Source organism: Pundamilia nyererei, unplaced genomic scaffold (assembly GCF_000239375.1).
Source record: "Pundamilia nyererei isolate P.nyererei 1_Seehausen unplaced genomic scaffold, PunNye1.0 scaffold00028, whole genome shotgun sequence".
NCBI classification, from domain to species: Eukaryota; Metazoa; Chordata; class Actinopteri; order Cichliformes; family Cichlidae; genus Pundamilia; species Pundamilia nyererei.
Window position 1 is genome coordinate 301,941 of NW_005187429.1, and position 22,770 is coordinate 324,710.

Consider the following 22,770-nt stretch of genomic DNA (forward strand, 5'->3'; position numbering starts at 1 on the left):
ACGCTGCTGTTTCAAAGAGAAAGAAGGAGAGAGAGAGAGAGAGAGAGATTGCAATAGTTTTGAGGACTTTTTTTCTCCATCTCTTCAGGAAGTTTTCATTTCAGGACAATCATCTGCTAAACCAACAGGTAGGTTTCTTTTTGGAATTATGAACTCTACTATGAACTCCTTTTTTATGGGTTCCAAGGAACTGTGCGCTCACTTCCTACTCAGTTTCCCCGTTATTGACGTTGTCTGTGCGCAACCGCTGAAACACAACTAAAATAAGAAACTAAGGCTGCATTATTTCTTTCCTTTTTCTAACCTCTTTATAGAAACTGGAACCACATTTTTATTTTTGCACATTTAAAAAATGCTTTCTATTACATGTCCACGTGCATTTTCCGAGAGAGCTTTCTCGCACTTTTGGGCATGTTTCTCAAAAAAGATCAAATAATCTGTGGAATGTGTTTCATAGCAAGGAAGGTGCCATGTGTGCAAAGTGTAAAAGATCTTCGCAGATCAACGTTCATGTCACACGTGACACTGGTGGCACGCGAGCACACGGGAAACATGCAGTTTTATGTCAAATGTTGCACTCATCGTGAGGCCAGATAGTTGCATAACAAATCCTCTTTGCTTTCTAGCCTTGGTATTAATGTAACAAACAAACAAACAAACAAACATGCACGAGGGTGGGGGCTGGAGGAGGGAGAGAGACTGGGCTGTGGCTGATGCTGATCGAAGTATTAAACATTTTCTTTTTTGACTTAAGGTATTAACAGCAAGTGTTCCAAAATGCATAAATAAATAAATCTTTGCTAGAAAAACAAGACTGCTCCCCATCAGATCTGCGTGACCCCTCCTCACCAACTTCACTATAGAGAGGAAGACGCCCACAATTTGCTATCTCTTACAGTGAAAATGTAGGTCTGTATGAGCTTAGTCCAGCAGGCCTGCTGCTGCTCTGCTGATATTTCAGAACCAGGGATTTGACAGATTAAGCGAGTTCCCAAAGATTAGGGAAGCAATCATTGTTTCTGCAGATGGATGCAGCAGGCTCGTGGATTTAAAAGTATATGGAGGCAGAGGAGTGAAGGGATGACCTGCCCTTGATTCTGGCTCTCTGAAATTGAGACTCTGTCCAAATCTAATCACTACATATGCTTCTTTCTGTCAGTGAACAAAGAGAGTTTGAGCCCATGCTTGTTTTGTAACTTGGATGTTGTGGCTTAAAGCAGCGCACCCCATCTCCTGGATTTACTGTGGAAAACAAGCGCTGATGTTTTACGTAGACCTGAGCCAGAGTTGTTGTTTTCCTCTAAAGCTCAAACCGCAGCATCTCATTGTCAGGTGATATTTTTTAATATTCAGAAAGCCAACAACTGCCCTAATCAGTCATCGAAACCAGTCGGTGTCGAAGCTTGAAAAACTAAAACCTTGACATGAAGTCAAACTGTCAACAAATAAAAATGCTTCAAATAATTTCGAGTTTGTGTTTTTTTTTGTTTTTTTTTCTGAGCTACACTTTTAGGATCATCTCTTAGAAACGTATATCCTCCCACTGTTTCCTGTTTAAGATTGCATAACAGTCTCACTTCTGCCAAGCCAAAGCTGTTTCAGTTACTGCTTTTGTTTCGTTTCTTTCCTTCTGCAATGACATTTTTCTAACAGGAGCCTTTGCATGCAGGGACAACTGCTGCCACTGGCACCTCTTTGTGCTGAGGCCGGTTTTAAAGAAGGCACCGAAGGCAAATTCCTGTGAGGGAACACGCTCATCTTAAAATCTGAGAATAGTCTTTTACCCAATGTGGCCAAATTTGAGGAAGCGATTGTGCTCGGTGTGCCACAATATTAAGAGCAGCAGAGCAGCCTTGCGTTCAGTGTTATTCACTCCATCTCATGTTATTCATCGACATTATAAATACATTTTAAGTGTAATGGGCCACTGTTGAATATTTATCTCTTTCCATGACAGTCGTTTGAAATCATTTCATAAAACATGTCACAGCTGCAGCACTCCTATCGTGTTGCTTAGGCTCAGAATCTGGCGTGGGTAAACTAACACTTCCCCTTTCTGCACTCCTCTCAAAGAGGTGAAACATTAGCTCAGCTTGGCTAACACCACAGGTGTAAACAGCAGGTGACCTAGTTGTCTTAGCCTGCTGCTCTGTCAGAGCTTCTCTCTGATGTCGACATGCTGGCAGGTAGTGACTAGTAGCCAAGCTTGAAAAGAGATGCGTGCTTTTATTTCATTAATTTAGTTTCTGTTGTTTTCCATTTGGTCCCATGTTGTCATTTACTCACCAAAGTGAGTAAATCAAAGTACAGCACACCTGTAAGTCCCATAAGATTTACAAAAAGAAAAAGAGACACCAGATATGATAAATGTTACTTTTCCATATGGGTGAACTTGTCTGGTTTTATTTTTGCTTTTTGCAAAAAAAGGCTTAAAAACAGAAAAAAGGCTGATAGGTTTGCTCATGTTGACATGGGAAATTACATCCCCCCCCCCCCTCCATTTTTTTCAAATTATATAATCAAAAATGGCCTGAGCATTTTCTTTTTCTTTCGATATTATGAAAATCATAAACATGGTTTCTGTTACATGGCTGTGGAATCTCAGCGGGGGCTGCTCTCTTGTCCTCTTCAACAAAGCTCCTGCAGTGTAACCGCAGCCATGTTTTTGGAAGGGCCGCAGTGAACAAACGAACCTGTTGTTTGATACTCCTCTTCCTCTGCGGCGCTGTGAGAGCTGCCTGGCGCTGGTGTGTGTTCTCCCCATCAGAGAAACACAGGCATACAGGTGTTTGTGTGTACCCAGGGCGTATTCTGCCAGACACCCATATCTGAAACATGAGTTGCTTCCTCTAAATGGCAAACTTGCTCTGATGAGCACTCTGCAATTCTGAAGGGTGATTAAGTTTTTTTTTCTATTTTCTATTTTTGCTGGGGATGTTGGTTAAGACAAAGAGAGGCACGAGAGCACAAAAGACATTGTCAAAGCCTGGAAATGGCAAACGGAGAGACTTCACCCAAACAGAAACCAAGATAAACACAGAAAGTGACAGGAAGCGCAAGCAGGGCGCTGAAAAGAAGCTGGGAAGTTTAGATGGGAACCAGGGTGTCAGTTGCTTCCTGTATATGGATGTGTGTCTTGGTCATCATGGCCCCCCCGCTTCAGCTGTGGGAGAGAAGTGGGCAAGCCCCTGGCCTGCTGGGGCCAGTGGACAAAGGGCTCTCTTAACTGGCTAATTTGATTTGCATGCAGAGTCACAGCCTACATGCTCTATTCCAACACAGCATCATGATCTGCACAACCTGGCTTCTCTTCCAGTTTTCTGCCCTTCTGTACAACTCTTCATCTTTCTTTTCCTTTTAATGTTGTCATTAAGCCCCACTTTGATGTTCTTTTATGAAATGTCTTCCCAATCCCGAAACCTGGATTTAGGGAGGGTCTTTTTCAGCTCTAAGTTCAGTGGATAATTAACTTGAGTCCAATCTTCAAAGTGCATGTGTAGTAGATCTTTTTTTTTCTTTTAAATCTTTCAGCAGGGTGAGAATTGCCCAAAAATCACACTTCCTCTTCCCCTCACAGCCAAACCTTGCTTTGTGCCTGTCAGCCACCTTGCGCCCTGTCTTTCAGGTTATCCACGTGTTTCTCATGTAGGCGGTTCGCAAGTGTGGTCCGTTATGTGAGCCACATGTTACTGCAGATAACTGCTGCAAGCCTCTGCATGTTGCGAGTGTCTCTTGGACTATATTAAACTTAAGCCCTCTTTACTTTCGTGTGGAGAAACACACCCAGCCAAAGTTCAAGCAGGCCTCATTCGATTGTCTGCAACTCCTCAATTCTGACAAAAGTCTCCCAGCAGTCCCCTTAAAGACGCTTAGGAGCAAAAGCAAGGGACAAAACTGTACTTTAACAGGCCTTTAATCACTCTTTTATTTTAAAATACAGTAATGCATATAAAAACCTTGATCCTCGTACACAGAAATATGCTGAACCAGTCATTAACTAATTGCTCCGATCTCTCCCAGGCTCTGCAGCTCTTTGAAATGGATGATATCCAGGTTGTTGAGTCCAAACCCCTGCTGGTTGACAGGGAGCTGCCGGTATGTTTTGTGCAAAGTTTTGTTTAACGGTGACTCCCAGATAAATCTTAAGCTGTTGGAGTTCTATGCTGTCAAGCTTTGTATGCTTTTTGCTGATTTATTTGTGCCTCTTAGCTTGACTTTTCTTTAGATATAACTTTTGGGATATTGGTGCTTTTATATGAGAACGTAATCACTGAACACTTCATAAATTTCTATACACAGATTTCCAAAATATGCACAGTAAAAGACAATTAAGCTGTCTGTGGTCGGCTGTGTGTTAGAAAAATGGAACTAGTGCAATAAGAAAATCATGCATATGCAGCAGAATACCACAGTATGATTCGCTTTCACATAATTTCACAGAATGTTCTTCATGTTTGATGCATTATGTTGACTGTGCAGTCAAAATTATACTTGATTCAGGTTGGGTTCAGTGATGGGAACCGACTTTGGGATATTAGATTATAGCTTGTTGCACCGTAATCATGTTATCTTTTATGTTTTCATTCCTCTGTTCTCTCTTTCCAGGGCTTGAGAGAGGCTGTGCAGCAGCTTGTAACCAAGGTATGTTTGCATAAACACACATTAAACACTTTATCATTCTGACAAGTTGCAACATTTTTGTTTTAGCAGTTAAATCCACTGCTTGGTATCTCATAACTTTACCTTGAATAGTACCATCTAGTGGCTGATAAAATGAAATACTTTGATAATTATTAACACAGCTGTGGCACTACCTCAGTGACCTTTTATCTGCTGTGATTTTATTAGGACAGAAACCTAATTAGGGTTCCACTAACTGAGTCAGCTACAGGAAGTGATGAAATGCATGTTGAACTGGATTTGATGATGCAGCCTATCGGGAGAAACTGCATGTGTTTTGGTGCTGCTGAGTCTGGAGGCGATCCTAACACCCTGTACAGAGCACCTTATAGTCAGAAAACATTTGCTGCCTCTTGAATCTGTGTTGTTTTTAAATAACAGTAGGTGTGAGAAGTGCATTGGTTTCAACTTAAAAAAAATCTTTTCTTCAAACTTCATGTGAATTTAAGGGTTTTGTGCTCAGGCAGTGTGTGGATGGGGTTCTTTTACTGAGAGTCTGAGCTCCATCAGAGTCCTTCTGACTTTCTTTGCTGTGACACTGACAGATTGGTTGACCTAAAGTATCCAGGGCAAGTGTTTGATGTCTCTGTGAGGACTAAGCTTCCAACAGTCAGTCGCGCAGGATTAGTTGGCTCTGATGATATTCCCTGATTTTTATTAGCGAATGCATTCATGACACCTGGACACACACACATACACAAAAAAGAAATTCCACTGTAAGTTTCACAGATGTGCGTGTGTGCTTATGAACACTCTGTACACACAGACACATGCTCGCTGCCTTGCAGGATTATCTCCACTGCGTAGTCTCCACGTTTGAGTGTGCCCTGCAAAGCGTGGGTGGAGCGAGCTGGTGAATCCTGTACATTACATTTCGTAAATAGGTTTTACCTCCTTGCTGGATGTTCCTGACAAGTAGATCCCATGCAGTTAGAACTGGTTTGGGGGTAAAAAACAAACTACCTAATAGGTTGTCTCGTGACATACCCTTGACCTGCTGATGGATCACCATAGAGCTGCTGTTGGTTAATAATAAACCTTCATATAAACAGTTTAAGTTTAAAATTATTAGAAATAAAGAAATGAATGACAATGTAAAAGCAATTTTTAGCTAACAATCACTCTACATATTTAGATTTTATAGAAAAAAAACTTTTTTTTAAAGGAGTTAAATGTTTTTTTTAAAACTGATTTATTCATGGATTATGGCAGTATTTATGTTTGGAGAAATTTTTAAAACTTCGTTTCACTATTTAACTAAATTTTTAATGTATTATGTGTGAGTTTTAACCAAGTACTGAATGTGTAATTTAGAAACAAATCAAAGATTTTCATCAAAAGGGCTCAGTCTAGTCTCGAAAGACTGTTTGCTGCCGTATATCGTGCAGGATCTATATTTAATTACCAACACTAAGTTAAGTCTTTGTTTTTGTAAATCTTCTCCCCTAAATATTACTGAATAATAGCTGCTGCCTCATTTATTCATCATGTTTTGCCACTCATCGCATGCTCATACTTATCATGTCAGCGCAGTAGCTGATGCCCCTCTCTGACATTGGCTGATCCAATTTAAGGATATCTTCATCTAGAATTAGCTTGTTTTGACCAGCCTGCAAGGCACCATGGGAGGCCAGGAGCTTAGGCCAACTGGTAAGCAGCAGGGGTATAAAATGCAGTTCTCACTGAAGGGCTGAACGACTTCAGAGGCTTACCAGCTCTTGGATCTATAGCTCAGAGAGCCACTGTAACTATAGTTTTCAGTAGCAAGCAGTGTTTAACTCTATTCCTGCAAACATGGTTCTGGAGGATCCTGATGTGGAAATGATTGTCGCTGAGATTGAAGTGAGCGTGAGTAGACTAAAAGCTTTATTAAAATGTTTGCTGTAGTTTCCAGCGGATTTGTGGGATTATGCTGCCTGCTGGACAATAGATACTAAAGTTGGAGTTGTTGCACAGGTGCTAAACGGGGAAAAAATATTCTTCTTTTGTGGCTCATGTGGAAAAAATGTGTTGTGTTTTAAAGTGGCCAGCCTTTTGAAATGGCTTTGCTTACTTTTCAGTTGGTAAAGTAGATCAAAAGCTAATATATTTAATGGAATGATAAACCTCTGTAACGAGATGCGGCATGGTTGGGTAAATTATTCCTGGTGAAGAGCCTATCATTTAGATTTTCCATCAAAAAAACAGGCTAATTATTGGAGGTTGTATTTAACAAAAGTATTTCAAATATTACTGCAACAGCTTTACTTTGTCATATTGACTATGCAGTCCTGTTGCACCAGCATCAAGGAGTAACTTTAAAGAAATATATATAAATATATTTATGTATCTTTTGTAACCTGGAGCTATAAAAGTATGGTCATGTTTGTGTATCTATAGGAGCACGATGTGGAGACTCCTAATGGAAGAATTCACTGTACAATGAAGGGGGTTCCCAAAGGGGACAGACCAGTCATTCTCACCTTCCATGACGTCGGCCTGAACTGTAAGCCTACCTCATTATTTCCTTTATCTTGGTGAAACATGCTGTGGTACCGAAGGCCTTGTGTGTTTTGAATGATCATACCAATTCAAATGAAATTAGTTTCTCTGAACTACCTTTATATTAAGTCTAAGTATCTAAGCTGATACCCTTGTATCCACGCTATCATTTTACACTCGGTCATGTTTGTGTATCTGTAGGAGGAGGTGTGGAGACTCCTCGTGGAGTCTTCCATGATTTCTTTTTTCTTTTTTTTGTAATGAAGTCAGATTTTGTAAGAAGATTGCTCACGGCACCTCCAAACCTGAGATTTGCTCATCTATTCAGGCGGTTTGAGTTCTTCTTTCCCTCTCTATTAAGAACCACTCATCCAACTCTGCCATCTTTTCACTGTTTTCCAGACAAAACCTGCTGGAACACGCTCTTCGACCATGAGGACATGGCGGAAATCATGCAGCACTTTGCTGTGTGTCACGTCGATGCCCCGGGGCAGCATGAAGGAGCAAACACCTTTTCCACTGGGTGAGCCAGATGCACACATGCATGTGCGCACACAGTCACAAACAGAGAGACACTTAATGTATGTCAAGCAGTCTATGACCTCAGAATCAACAGGTAGATCACTGTGAATGTGCTTAAGGTGACCTAATTTGACAAGTATTATCTCTTGTTCAGCCTAATCTCTGCTTTAATGGTGAGACTTTGCCTTATGTTAAGATTAGCTGAACACAAACTGCTGTCAGGAGTTGATAACGGTAATATAAGACCATTGCTGATTAGATAGTGTCTGTAACAATACTCTTTTTGTTTCCCCAGATATGAGTACCCTTCTATGGACCAACTCGCTGAGTCTCTCCCACTGGTCTTAAAGCATTTTGGGTAAATTGAGCTCCAGTTCCCAGCCTGACACTTCACCCTTTATATTTGAGACACTTTCTAACCGGTTGTTCTAACAGTACCCCTCTACTTTTGTGCACTCTAGCCTGAAAAGTGTGATTGGCATGGGCATGGGAGCCGGGGCCTACATTCTGTCCAGATTTGCTGTGAGTTTACCCCACGCTCTCTCAGTCACACTTAATATTTTCAGTATTAATCAATCTTGGATTAGCAGAGCTGGCTAATGGGTTTCTGCTCTTGGCTGATTTTTGGCAACACACCGCCGCTTATTGCTTGAGCCTGCAGAGCCATGAAAGCCTCAGGAATGTACAAGATCAGCTCACCACTAACACTGTGCTCAATAGTAAGCCCCCCTCCCCGCTGACACAAAGTTGGCAAAGATGCAACATTTAACTCTTTGCAGCCTTTACTTTAACTAGTTCTATATTGTTCAACAGGGCACGATATAACATTAAAGAGCTTTAGATTAAAACCTAACCCTCACCAAATTGGGCAACAATAAATAAATAGATGGGCTATACAAACTATTTTTTTAAATCGGTTGTGGGGCACATATTTAGCGAAATGTGTCGTGGTTTATTTCTAAAGTTCATTTATGTATCTTTTAGCTGGACTACCCAAATATGGTAGAAGGCCTTGTTCTCATCAACATCAACTCGTGTGCTGAGGGATGGATGGACTGGGCTGCACACAAGGTAATGCGTGTATATGAGCACCTACAACTGTTCAAACCATTTCCAAAAACTGTGGTAACTTTGACTTTTGGATTTGCAGAACCATTAAAGCTAAACATAGCTTTTTCTGTTTTTTAGATCAGTGGCTGGACTCACGCAGAGCCCGACATGATCATCACCCACCTGTTTGGAAAGGTAAAGATTCAAATTCTCATTATTAAATTAATTAATATCTTCATTACGCTTAAAGTACCTCTGTAAACTGAAACTAGGATTTTAGTTAGATTAATTTGTAGGTCGTGGGTTTAACCCGTCTTTTGTTTTGGGTACCGCAGGAGGAAATTCACCACAACCATGATCTAATTGCCACATACCGCCACCACATCATGAATGACATGAACCTGTTTAACCTGCATCTCTTTGTCAAGTCCTATGAAAGGTAAGCACAGCATCTAGTTTATGTAAATGTTTCATGATATAATCTTGGTGTTTGAGTTCATACACTCTAATGGAAAGTGTGGTGGCTCCTTAGTGTAGTGCTGTACACATTTGAGATACCGATCCCTGTGGAGTTGAGTCAGGGAGGCCATCGGGTGCAAAAATTAGGGAGCAGCCGAAAGTAGCGTGTTCTGCGCACTAACAGATGTGTCTGTCTACAGTCGAAGGGATCTGGAAATTGAGAGGCCAGTCCCTGGAAGCCATGCCAGAACCCTCAAGTAAGTTGTTCTCAAAAACGGCATCAGCTTAAATGAAACAATGTTATTTCTAACACGGAAACATTCACTGTGTGGTTGTGTGTCCTTTATCCAGGTGCCCTTCTCTGCTGGTGGTTGGCGATAGCTCTCCTGCCGTGGAGGCCGTGGTGAGTTCACATGGCTCAAGTGCTAATGATTAGACTTCCCACTGCCGTTAACACGGTTCAACTTGTGCTGGACGTGTTTTCCATTCGCTTCAGTCGTCTGCTTAAGCCCAAGAGATATGCAAGGCTAAGTGCTTAAGGACAACAGTTTAGCATGTCTTAGGCAAGAACCGAATTGGAAACAGAAACGGAGTGATGCAGATCAGCTTTAATCTGTTAAAGTTAAGAGATTTGTGTGACTGCTGCTGCTTTCAGCTGCAAACAGGTCCCAAATCCAAAACGTATTTGTTAGTATATATTATCCATAGGAATAACTGGATTAAGCACACAACATTAAAAACTTGTTGGTCATCACACATCATTTGCCTAATAAATGTTTTGCGTTTGTTCCTGCAGGTTGAGTGCAACACTAAGCTGGACCCCACAAAGGCCACCCTTCTTAAGGTGAGGGCCCCACTCATTCCCTCTGTTGTGGCCTTTACCCCACACCTCCTGTCTCCTATTCTCATCCAGATTATAACCACCTTGATGAAAACTCATCTGCTGATAAGATTCCATTGGCTCAGCATTTACCTGGTGATATATTAACCAGTGCTATGACAGCTGAACATTTCCCCAGAGCTCACTGACCTACTTCGGCTGGCCTGTGGCGAGCTTTTTCTGAACCGCATCTCAAATCAAATGGCTGTTTGACTTAAAGTGGTGCCTTTTACTGGGGTTAACGGTTCTGCGTGTTCAAATTGGACTTAATGAGCGCTGTGGGGGGTTATGGAGTGTGCACGATGCTGCACAAATACACAAGTGACAACATGCAAAATTCTAATTTTGTGTTCTTTTACTCTTCTCCCCAGATGGCCGACTGCGGTGGCATGCCCCAGGTTGACCAGGTTTGTATGTGTGAGAAAGAAAATAGGGAGGGGGAAATGACATGAGAGATATTGATGCTGTAGAGCAGGCTGGACAGGGCTGGATAATCAGCACACGGGGTCAGGTGGAGGGGTGGATGGCGTAGGAGGGTGGCACTTAAGAGCATTAACAAGTACCAGACATGAACCACAGTTGTCAGGTTGTAATCCTCCAAACTGCACAGCACCTGTTCATAACAGCTGTCATATCACAAACCCTGGGAAGTAAGCTGGTGGCTGAGAGCTTGAACCTGTCAATGTTATGCAAACAAATATAATAATTACTGAAAAGAGGACTGATTATCTTTATGTTCTTCTCTGCAGCCTGGCAAGCTGACTGAGGCGTTCAAGTACTTCATTCAGGGCATGGGATACAGTAAGTATCACATACTTTCACTTTGTTTTACTGAGATATGTTCAGATTAAAGTTTCTTCTTCCAACGTGCATGAAAATAAAAACGACACAGAAAAAAATGCCTGCCATCACCGGTGCTTACAGATTTAATTCTGTAAAAGATGTATATTCTGCCACCTTGTGGTGAGAGAAAGATCTCTTAGCCTTCGAGTTCACCTCATCCAGTGTTGAAAATCAAACACTCTGAAAACATTAATGCACTAATTAATTTTGTTAGGCTCCTCATTATGTTGCTGAGACCAGTAATATAATTTCTAGTTTAGAATAGCACATTAAACCTTACGTATTCCAACGCATCAGCACAAACAGCTACCCTAAGAAGGACATGCACAAGATCTGAGCACTCGAGTGTCACATTCTTGTCTCTTTACGTGCCAAAATTAATTATTTATGATGAACTGCACTGAGAATGCCCCCTTTGAGAATTCTTGCAATTGGTCAAATGCGCTCCACAAAGTGAGTTCAAAGCATGTTTGATTATTCAGATACTTTAGGATCTTGTGTAAATCTTGCAGGTGACTCAGTTGTTTGATTTCTGACTGTAATGTGATTAATGAATTTGGGAACAGGAATGCTTGACTGTACCAATGTACACACAAATATAAGATGATTATAATAATGCCCCAACACAGCCTTCGCACCCCTTGTGTTTATGATTGATTAGGGCATGCACTCACTATGATGTAACTAATGCTCAAAGGACAGACCATATGTGCACCCACTGGCAACTTTATTATACACAGCCATTCAGCTGATTTAATAACTAATCAGCCAATCACACGGGAACAGTTCAGTTAATTTGGGCATGTAGACATGCTCAAGACAGCCTGCTGAAGGTCGAATTGAATTTGACAACTTTGCACTACTGCTCTCAAGCATAAAGTATTCGCTGTTTAGTTTAAATGGTGTCCGTGTGAACTTTCATTTGACTGACACGTTTGCATTTGCTGATGACAGTAGAACCAATTTTAATTGTCTGCATCTGTTTGGATGGCTTGCTTTCATTGTAACAACACGTGGCAATTTATATGCTCGCCATACATTTATTACAAAATTCTGCAAATCTTCTTGAAGGTTGTGATGAAAGGTAGTGAGCAATGGGAAAGTGGACGTCAGTAAATTCTTTTCCTCTTCCCTCAGTGCCTGCTGCCAGCATGACCCGCCTTGTTCGCTCCCGCACTGCCTCTGGCTCTAGCGTCACCTCGTTCGACGGCAACCGCTCCCGCTCCCACACCAGCGAGGGAAACCGCTCCCGCTCCCACACCAACGAGGGCAGCCGCAGCCGCAGCCACACGACTGAGAATCCGCACGGCCGCTCCCACACAGACAGCTCCATGGACACCACGGCCAACAACAACGTGGACCAAGGCGTGAGCAAGTCCGCCGAAGTGTCCTGCTAAATAACCCTCCACTCAGCAGACATCCAAACCTCTCAAGGATCCCCTTCAGTCTCTGCTGCGCTACCTCTAATTCACACCTGGCCCATCAACCTGGAATTGTTTAAAAGAGAGGGGGAAAAAAAAAAAAAAAAAACGCACAATACACACTCACCTGCAGATTTCTCAGTGCAGATGAGTTGCCCTAGTTTGGAAATATGTTTGAGTAAGAAGGTTGAGGTCGTGTTTATTGATTGCAAGCAGAAAATGTTTGGGGCCACAGTGTAATTGGAGGCAACGCAGCATTTGGGGACATCGAAGCAGAGAATGTCGGAGAAAGCTGTGGCTAAGAGTACACCAGCTTGTAATATATCCCTCATAATCTCGCATACAAAAAAAAAATAACCTCCCCTTCATCTTTCCCTCCAACCTCATTTTTTTTTGGTCCATTTTTACCCTACTGACGCAGCTTTCTCAAATTTACCCGACTGTAAATGTGTTCTCACTGTAATTGTTCGATCATTTATCCGTTTATTTTTCATGTATGAGTTATTGTTCGTATGTAGGAGCAGACTTGTAGATGTGGAGAGTGAATGGGGAGGCACTACACGTATATCTTTGAAAATTGAAAGGGCAGATTTAAAGTATATCATGCACAGCAAATTGTTTGACCTTGCAAATGTCATTTATTCCCCCCCCCTGTGAATTTTCTTTCCCCCAAAAGATTGTTGAAATAGCAGTTTGCAGGTGAATTTAAAATTAATCTAAATTGTATGCTTTGTCGTCAATCAAAACACTAAAAAACCAATGCTAAAGCTTCAGGATCACATGGTTTATTAATGGATCAAAAACGGTTCTCTCTTAATGATTTTTATGATGATTTCTATGCAATCAATGTGCCATGAAATTGTTCACCTTTGTTAGATTGTGCTGCTCCTGTGTGTGGATTCTTGAGTGAGTGATAAAAGAGAGGTCCACATGTAAACACGAGGATAGCCATAGAACTTACCTGATACTTTCTACTCTTTCTTCTGTATTTTACTTGCACTACAAAAACATTTGGCTCTGTAGAACACGTACATACAGCTTTGTAAATACACAACCTTCTAATGCTGTAGAAAAGCATTAAAATGACATAACCGTTTGTATTTATTAAAAAATGACAAAAAAATGTGTAACAGCTTCCCTGATTTTCCTTATTTCATATGAATATGTAGTCTTGGGGATCTTTGTTCATCTCTTAACACTTATAGGGAGAATTTAATGAAATAGATGAAGAAAAACCTACAACCTCCGTTGATTTGGGAGTTTAAAGGCAGGCAAGCAATGTCCTTGTGAGACGTCGTCCAAAAAACATAGCATGCCAGTATATATGCCAAAAGCCTCATAAATAAATTAAACCTTCAGTATTTCACATGCTTTGTTGAATATTTTCATTTGCAAACAGTTCTTTAAATAGTCTTCAAAAGCACACCATGCTTTATGAATACACATATGTGATATTTACAGATTTTTCCAATAGGAAAAAGAAAACAGAACAAAATCCCTTGTACATGATTGGACTAAAAAAGGAAAGGAAAAAAACTGCATAGGAAATGAAAGTCAGGAAAAAGTTCTAAAGCTCTTTACAGATGGGACAAACCGACAGGTCGCTTCTTAGTTCATAACCTCTGGATAACCGTAATAATTCTCCAGGTCAGCAAAGATGTCATTGGGGCTTCTGCAGCTGAGGTTGCAGAAGCAGGCCTGAACCCACAACATCTTCCAGGTGAATCCCGTCCCGTTGGGACACTCAAACTCCACGTCAATGGTTTTGGATTTGTAGGGGATGCAGCAGCGTTCGTCGGTGCAGACGCCGCAGTATTTGGGCCGGTACGCTTTCTTGCTGGTGCAGCCGGAGATGGTGAGGTTTGTTGGCTGATCTTCCCTGTAGATATTAAGACATTTCTTCCCTGGCTGAGGGAGCAAAGAAACAGGAAGATTTTAAATATAAAAACCATTTCAGTTTGATCAGTTATTGTGCGTGTTTGTGAGACTACTACCTTGATGTGTTTGGTGATGTCGACCTCGCACGGCCGCAGGTTACAGAGACGAGATTCTTTAAACAGCTCGCATCGCTCATTGGCATTGGAGATCCTCATGGACAGGCCGCGGCCGCAGGTCTTTGAGCACGGGCTCCATGAGGTAGTCTGGGTAATGCAGTTTTTGTGCCAGCTCGTGGTCTCGGCTGGGAAAACTAGACAGCAGCATAGACAGAGAGGTGTGCAACTACATTACGTTCAGCGCCATTTCATTGTCAAAGTGCTCCAGGTCGCGACAACTCTACTCCATTTGGCAAACCAAGAGTTAAATATAGACAGTTTCAATTAAAGTTTTAATGAAATTAAAAATTCACAATATTTCAATCAATCGTTTGGTTATTATAGACCAAAAAAAAAGTCAAAACAAGGATTGTTTTTCCAACTGCAGTTAAATTTAGCAGCATGGCTCCCCGGCAGACCCCAGCATAATACAGAGCAGTGATAAAAGATGTAACAGGAGTCAGCTTTACTGGATCAATAAATAAACGGATCAATTAAGGAATTTCAGGAGAACAATTCCACTCAATCAACCAATCACATATCCTCTTGTTTTAAAGTTGTCTTTTAGCAACATGAATATACTTGTTTAACATTCAGATCATTCAGATCCTGCACATGTAATGTCGGAGAGAACACGAGAAGCACAGTATGACTGTCTCCCCTCCTGTCGCATCTGTTTTTAATCCAAACTGTTAAATTGTGTCTGCCTAGAAGTCTGGATCTAATTTGTTTCCTAATGCAACACAAAGAGATCTTCATTCACATTCTTGCCTCCACTGGCTTCCACAGGAAAGGATCGATTTGTCACTCACACGCTTACAACAAACATACTTCACGATGCGTCTGGACTACCAGCTTTACTTGCACAGCTACTTTGTGAGATGCAGTTTCAAACAGAGCAGATTCTGTTACTTCTAAAGACTTATACTGGTGTAAATAACACCACTCAATATCAGAAATATTCACGGTGTACTGTATGTATGTCTACATTTCTGTGCAAACAATACTGTCCAAGAGAGCTCCAATTAGTCATGTAAAATCCTCCCATTTTTAAGAATACTGAGGGCTTCCTAGTAATTTGTTCACTATATTTGTACTTGAAGCATTCCCTTCCATTTAAATGACCTCTCAGCCATCAACTCTGAACATTAGATTTAGGGGTTAAAACATACAATCTTTTTTATCCAAAGCTTCCTACCCTCGACTGCATGTCGCAGCGCTGTCTTGCGCCCTCTCCTGGGCTCGTCACAGATCCACTGCTCGCAGCACTGTCCCCGGACTTTGATTCGTCGTGGGGTCTGGCACCAAACGCGGGGAGGCTGAGACTCTGTGCACAGCCCCACACAGCCAATAGCACCGTTAACACACACGCACTGGTATTTACAGTTGGGCTGGAAACTCTCCCCGTTACGGTAGATCACGCCATTGTGCTCGCAGCCGATTCCCACCATGTCTGGCAGAGAGGGATGACAAGCAGGAATATATTATAAAAGCAGGGCAAACACACAAAAGCTTGGACTTGCGCGTTGCTGCTGAAATGCGTCCGCCATTATTAGGAGGACATTTGTCTTGCAGAGCTTGGAAAATAAAAGCAATCGATAAATGAAACATTTTGCACTTCAGAAATGTTTGAAAACTGTTATATTAGTCTCCATTTTTTATTTTCTTATTCCATCTTCAAACTGTCATCAGATCATGTGTAGGTAGGTTTTAAATGAACCTTCTATTAGAGATGGAAAATCTGTGACACCATAGGTCTGTTTTTACTATTTTTTTAGCAGCAGACATCATTTAGTGGGAGGTAAGTATTTCATTTCTCCACAGCTTATTCCAAAAAATAAAGTCCTTAAAAGTGAGCACAACAAGCAGCGAATGAACAAAAGAGAATAATTAAAAAAGGGGAAAAAATGGTGTGAGTGAAACTAAAATGATAAATGGTATGAAAATAACAACACATAGACGTATTAAAATACAAAAAACATGTAATGCAATAATTACATTAGAAGCTAGTGCTGTGCAATATCTGGGATAGATTTGATCTCGACATCAGGCAACGATTAAGTCTGCACAGTCTGCAAGGATGTAGAACAAAGGCAAAATAATAAAATGAAAACATGAATAACACAAAAAGTTATTTGCATGTTGGAGACTTGGATATAAAACTTGCAGATATGTCCCTAGACTGAGGTCAGTAATTCTCTTCCATGTGTGCTCTGTGCTCTTTGTTGAATAATGTGCACATGCTGCCTGTGCCATGAAACCAAACCAAAAATAGCTTTTTCTAATATTCTCTACTCAAGTCTGTGCTGTGCTGCAGTTTGTGTGCAGTTTGGACAATGAACGTGACTTGCAACATTACAAAAATGAACTTTTGATGCGGTGTACAGCGGTAGTTTGTTTTGGTGAGTGACACTTACATGCACACACTCCTTTTTCGTACCTAGGCTTGTCTGAGCTGTAGTCGCAGTACAGTCCCTTGTGGTAGTCACACATGTCTGCCTCGTTGCACACCTCGCCCACCTGCCGGGCGCAGGTCTTGCAGCAGTCGCAGCCATCCATGAGGAGGCTTACACCTGGCGGGCACTTAGGGGGGGTCTCTGGACACTCGCAGGGCCACTTGCAGTACTGTGTGCGGTTGTACAGGTCTACAAATGGGGATGTGACAGCTGTGGCAGGCCGCATGGTGGTGGAATTCAGGGAGTAGGCCTGCAGAGAAGAAAGGGGAAAGAAAATGAGATTCCCAGTTCATATACTCTATATTTTATTAATCTAATATGTCCAATAGCTTTCACATCATGCGTACAGCTTATGTCACATCATCAAGCCTGAGCCTTTGTTACAGTGATTGCACAAAATAAGTCATCTGCAGCTACTCTTTCAACCTGTTTGTCCGGAATTTTTTTTATTGCACAAAAGGTATTTGACCCCTTGTGTGGAGGCAATATTTTTAATGCCCTTAATCATGATTTTTTTTTTCATCTAGCCCTCTTTGGTAACCATGTCTCAGCAAGTAATGGACTTGAAAGGTTTAAAATCCCTTACTTGTACACTTCTGCTTCAGTGCTAACATGTGTTCGTGCTGTGCAATAAATTAAATAAGACTATAAAAATGAATGAAACACCCAGTGGAGATAATCTTATTAAATCACCATCGCGCCCTGGTGTCTTATGTATTAACACTGGTTTCCGTCGCCATATTTCAAACAAGAACTGTGCTGCTTACAGTTATAAAAATCCTGCCAATGAAATGAATTTCATCTCCCTTGGCATTATGACTCTTACAATCTGCTCTGTGTAGCCAAGATCACACAGTAAAGAGCTTTGCAGCTCTTAAAAGCAGATGTTCTCACAGCAACGCTGCACATAAGGCACATTAACAGCCCAGAGCTTAGAGGTTAGCTTTGGACAGAGAATGCATGAGCCTCAGCTGATGAAAGTTTGGGAATGTGAATGTTTTTTGTTGTTGTTTTTTGTAAAAAATAATAAATGGTTGAGTCTGAACTGAATTCTTTTTGTTTTGAGAGCATGGTGTGCTTGAGAAAGGAGCAGGAAATGATCTCCAGGTTGTTACTTCGTGTGACAGAAACCGAAACTTCCCTCTCAGGGAAAGTGAAGTCATGTTGCATTTATGATGCAAATCGAGCAAAACTTCAAACGCAGATGAGTCAGTTTTGTAGCAATAATAAACCACAAAGGCTCTTTATGAATAAGACTTCAGCTGAAGCAGATACCGTGTCCATCCTAATTACAAGTACAGTATGTGGTCGGGGCTGGGCGAGAAGTGAAACATATCAAATTAGCTCCAGTATTGTCTCTACAGCCATAAATACTTATAGCAGAGCTCTTAAATGGGGAGCTTGAAAGATACACGTGCGTGCACACTCTGTCCGCGGTTAACTGTGCGAAAAGATGCTTAATCATCTTAAGCACGGTGGATCCGTTTTCCTCGGCTTGTTCTCAGCACTTCAGTAGAATTATGGTCATATTAAAGATAATGCAGATGAACGACTTTTAGTCACAGTCGTGCCACAAAGCTGTTTTATCAAAAGACTTAATTTATTCTGCAGCCATGAGGCTAATTTGCAAAGTGGCATACATATTGTTCCCGCTAAGGAAATCATCACCCTGACACAGAAAAAGGAGATCATAGAAATCAAGATGTGAGTGCTTCATAAATTAATTATAAAAGCTGGGCTGGGATTGATACAAACATCTTATTGAAATCATTTATCTCTGACGAACACATTTTGCATGTAGGACATTTAACAATACCAAGACAGAGAGATTATTTAGTGAGCTATTTGTGGTTATCATCATCATCTTTCCCCCCCCTTTTTGAATGCTTTCTAACGTGACCTCAAATACTTGTCATATTTTTGTGGCAGCTGGTTACAAAGAGATTACAAGTGCTGATGACCCTGGCTCCACTCCTGGTTTAATCTCTTCTTCCTGTCAGCCTGCAGTCAGGTCAGATGACCCGCGGGGAGGTGTTGGCTTGATTTACCCTTCCTCAGAGCAGAGGAGAAAGGACTTTTCCCAGGGGAAACTATCACTCAGGCGTTGTTGTTATTTCCCTCCAAACCACATGAGTTTATTATGCAATAATGAGAATATATTTAATACTGACTATTCACAACCACACTGTTTAGGGGTATATTTGACACTGATGCTGAATAACCCAAATCTTACAAAAACTAAGAATATCGCCGTGTTTAACGTGTTTAACACAAAATATCATTAATTTAAACACTCAGTTTCTGAGGTTAGACCACAAACTGGTGTCTTTATGAGTAGAAAGGCTCTGAGGAGGCAGTGGGATACAAGAAAGCACATGAGTACCCCCAAATATCCACCAGGTGGCACTACAATATATCCGAACGAGCCTAGACACAACTCTGAGCATCCCACAGTGCAAAATTAAAGCCAGATAATGGATAATAATAAATAAAGGATAATAGGATAATAAAGGACAACAATCAGTTTTTAAGCAGATTTTAATGGAAATATTTATTCAGCCAAAGGTTAAAAAAAACTATTTTTTTCTCTCTTTTTTTTCTTTCTTTTTTTTTTTTTGCCACAACCTGACGAATAAATGGGGGGGGGCTAAAACGGAGAAAACACTGATTTCGTTTATTACGTTTAAATGACCTTGTCTTATAGTGTCTTTTTTAGAATCTCAGTCTACCTTACTAACTTTAAAATAAACCCCTATGTCTTCTGCAACTTGCATTAAACGTCTGAGTTACATGCAACCTGGACGTTAAAAGAAAGAAAGAAAAACAAAAGACAAAAAGGTACTTTGGGAAATCTGTCCTCCATCCCACCTGTTGAATCCCGGCTGCTGTTACAATCCACAACAGGAGCCAACTCATCACTGGTGAGGAACTGCACACGCATTGAATCCAGAATTAGTTCCGTCTCTCAAACGCGCCACACGCCGCTCTCCTCAGGTGTGCTACATCCTCGTCCCCTCGCTGACATCTCGGCGCCCTTCGGTTTGCGCTGACAGCCTGTTAATAAGAGTCCGGACCCGCATAGCCTGCCCTCAGGTTTCCTCTCTTCCCCTCAGCTCCACTTTCACCCGAACCTCCTCTTCTCCAGAGCGCTGGCAGCTGTGGTGGTTAGGGCGTGTCTGGAATAGTCTCTGGAAGGACTCTGACACTCCTGTTACTGCTGCTTAATTTAAAGGCTCCAGATATTTCCAAGTCAGTCTGAAAAGCAGTGCGCGTATGCTTACGTAGGCTACAGAATCATTGCCCTCTACTCCACAAGTCATAATAAGTTCCTTTGAGGATTTCAGTGTAGTTAATGGGTCATTCTGCACATGCAAAATAGAGATTCAAGTTACTGTCTTTGTTGCATGTGAGTCTCCTATTAAGATAGGCCTCACATACACAGACATTACAAATACAATCATGTAGTTTACACTGAGGCCTGGACTTTGTGTAATGCTCCCGATTTGGCTTCCTCTGAACTTATTTACTTCAGCAAACATATTTGGAATTATTTATCATGCGCCTGTCATTGCATGAGAGCATTTTCTTTTAACACCACTGTAACTACAGCAGGTCGCCAACCTCTCGCCCATTGTGTCTATTTTAAGGCTCCGACTGTGCCTGGCCTCCAGATGTTTAGTTTAAATCAAATGATGTCATCTATCTCACAGTCTGCTACTTTGCTTTCCTTTCATTTTTCTGGAAATTTGAATGTGTCACATTGAGGAGATGCAGGTGAGCACCAAATGCGCCATATGGAAACTCTCTTGTATTTGAGTAATGCTGCACCTTTTACCACAGCACCTTTTGCTTTTAGTCTGCTGAGTCTCACCCAGAATAACCAAACGTCTGTGAGAATTCGACCCCACAGGCAACAGAGAGAAGGAAAGAGTGATGGATGAGAAATGAACACTTTGTCAAAGAGCAAAGTGCCCCAGGTCTGAACCCCTATTATTTACAGGCAGTCGTCTAATCCCTGTCAGAGAGCTGTCAGCTTCTGGGCTGATCTGAGCAGGCTTTCCTCTTTGCCCTGACCAGGATGACCCGCCCCATCCACAGCACAATGCTCTCTGTCTCTCTCTTGTTTCCTTACTCTAAAACTCAGCCTCTCTTTACTTTCCATCTCTGCTGGTCTCCCCACCTTCTCATCCTTACTCCTGCTGAAGCAGGGCTGAAGCCCGTTAACCTCCAACCTCCAATTTCAGTTGCTATCAAAGGTTTTTTCCCCACCATCTAAGATTGTGTATCTTTTCATTTCTTTCGTTTCCTAAGACATTACTTTTGTCTTTTTTTCCTCTTTGAAAGCTGTGAGGTAAAATCTTTCATGAGTAATGATGGGGGAATTCAACACTGTGAGAAACTAGTGCTGACATTAGTCAATTAAAGTAGACACTGTGTGGGTTCATGGTCACTTTTAGGAACCATTTTCAGCGAACGCAGCTTTTGCTCCATCCATAAAGGTCAGCTAAAAATGTACCAGAAAAAGAAAGAAAATTACATATATAAACCACACCTGCATATAAAACACAGACAGAGCCATGCTGAGGTTTTCCACTAGGTTTAGATTCTGCATTTTAAAGTCAGGCTTTTATCAGTGATTTCTATCAGTGAACTATAGCAAAGCTACTGAGGCTACAGTCATGTGAGGAAAGAACGTGCACCCTATTTCAATTACATGGTTAATAATACAAAATATTCATCTGGTCCCTCTCAGGTTTCGAAATTATTTAAATACAAACTTTATTATATATTATGTTATTTATTGAACAAAAAAGACGATGAAGAAGCAGTGTGTGACAAAGTGTGTGGCATGATTCAGGACCTCGTAGAACCACTTTTCTCAGCAATAAGTTAAAGTAATCATTTCCAGTGTGACTTCGACAGTCTCTCACATCATTGAGAAATAATTTTGGTCAGTTGTTCTTTACAACGTTGCTTCAGTTTTTGAGGTTTGTGGGCATTTGTTTATGCGCAGCTCTGTCAAGGTCTCGCATCAGCGTTTGAGCAATTTGGTTGAGGTCTGCACTATGACAGGGTCATTGCAACACTTTGATTCTTTACTTTTTCAGTTCATGGTTGATTCAGTGACAGCAAGGTGCCCGAATTATCACCCGTCCACCACCGTGCTTCACCGTTTATGTCTTGATCTTTGTACTGATGTTCTGTGTTTGTCTTTTGCTTAATGCAGCACTGTGCATTATGACCAAACACTTGGTCTCCACTTTGGTCTGGTCTGTCCAAAGGACGTTGCTCCAGAAGTGTTGTGGTTTGCTCAGATGTAGTTTTGCAAACTTAAGCTCTGCTGCCAGGTTCTTTTAAGAGAGAAGATGCTTTCTTCTGCGAACACTTGCAAGCAAGCAAAACTTGTTCAGGCGTTTTCTAATCGTACTGTGATGAAGTTTAACATTAAACATGTAGATTTTAGGTGTGTTGGAGCTTCTCTTAGCGTGACACGCTCTGACCTTGAGATGAATTTGCTGGGACGACTGGCAGCTGTCAGTATTTTCTAGTTATGAATAGTCTTTCTCACTGTATAATGACAGTGTAAAATTTCATGTGTTATTCTAGGACACAAGTTCTTAATGTCCTAATAAGGAAAACCTTAGATCTGAAAGGGCTTCTTTCACTTTCACATGACTTTATCTCAACAGACGCTGTGCTAGTGGCAGAGTGTTTCCTGGATAGGGTTAGAAGTAAGGCGCTACAGGAGCCTCCGGACTAAGACCACCAGGTACCAGAACAGCTTCTTCCCCACAGCTGTCAGACTCCTGAACTCTGCCTCCTGACATCTGACCCACGTTAACACATGGACTGAACATACACACACCCACAACCACCTACACACACAATGGACAAAACAAACAAATGGACAACTGTACCCTCAAACACACAATAATAACATGGAC

The 22,770-nt window shown here is 41.4% G+C and overlaps 2 protein-coding genes across 4 annotated transcripts; one reads left to right on the forward strand and one right to left on the reverse strand.

The window, feature by feature from the left end:
- Positions 1 to 13,430, forward strand: ndrg1a (N-myc downstream regulated 1a). Of its 3 annotated transcripts, XM_005728279.2 has the most exons (16): positions 1 to 128; positions 4,021 to 4,095; positions 4,606 to 4,641; positions 7,060 to 7,165; positions 7,564 to 7,684; positions 7,979 to 8,041; positions 8,145 to 8,205; positions 8,668 to 8,754; positions 8,872 to 8,928; positions 9,069 to 9,172; positions 9,393 to 9,449; positions 9,544 to 9,595; positions 9,989 to 10,036; positions 10,444 to 10,479; positions 10,822 to 10,873; positions 12,053 to 13,430. In XM_005728279.2, the coding sequence occupies exons 2-16, from the start codon at positions 4,039 to 4,041 to the stop codon at positions 12,310 to 12,312; spliced, it is 1,197 nt and encodes a 398-aa protein (XP_005728336.1). In that variant the 5' UTR covers positions 1 to 128; positions 4,021 to 4,038; the 3' UTR covers positions 12,313 to 13,430. The 3 variants fall into 3 exon arrangements, with proteins under 3 accessions (XP_005728336.1, XP_005728337.1, XP_013765102.1); XM_005728280.2 differs by lacking the exons at positions 1 to 128; positions 4,021 to 4,095; positions 4,606 to 4,641 and adding an exon at positions 6,356 to 6,528; XM_013909648.1 differs by lacking the exons at positions 1 to 128; positions 4,021 to 4,095; positions 4,606 to 4,641 and adding an exon at positions 6,356 to 6,522.
- Positions 13,431 to 13,592: 162 nt separating this feature from the next.
- ccn4a (cellular communication network factor 4a) lies at positions 13,593 to 20,007 on the reverse strand. The gene is made up of 5 exons (XM_005728281.2): positions 19,694 to 20,007; positions 16,787 to 17,075; positions 15,568 to 15,822; positions 14,331 to 14,524; positions 13,593 to 14,244 (listed from the first exon to the last, which is right to left on the reverse strand). The coding sequence occupies exons 1-5, from the start codon at positions 19,739 to 19,741 to the stop codon at positions 13,945 to 13,947; spliced, it is 1,086 nt and encodes a 361-aa protein (XP_005728338.1). The 5' UTR covers positions 19,742 to 20,007; the 3' UTR covers positions 13,593 to 13,944.
- Between the last annotated feature and the right edge of the window lie 2,763 nt (positions 20,008 to 22,770).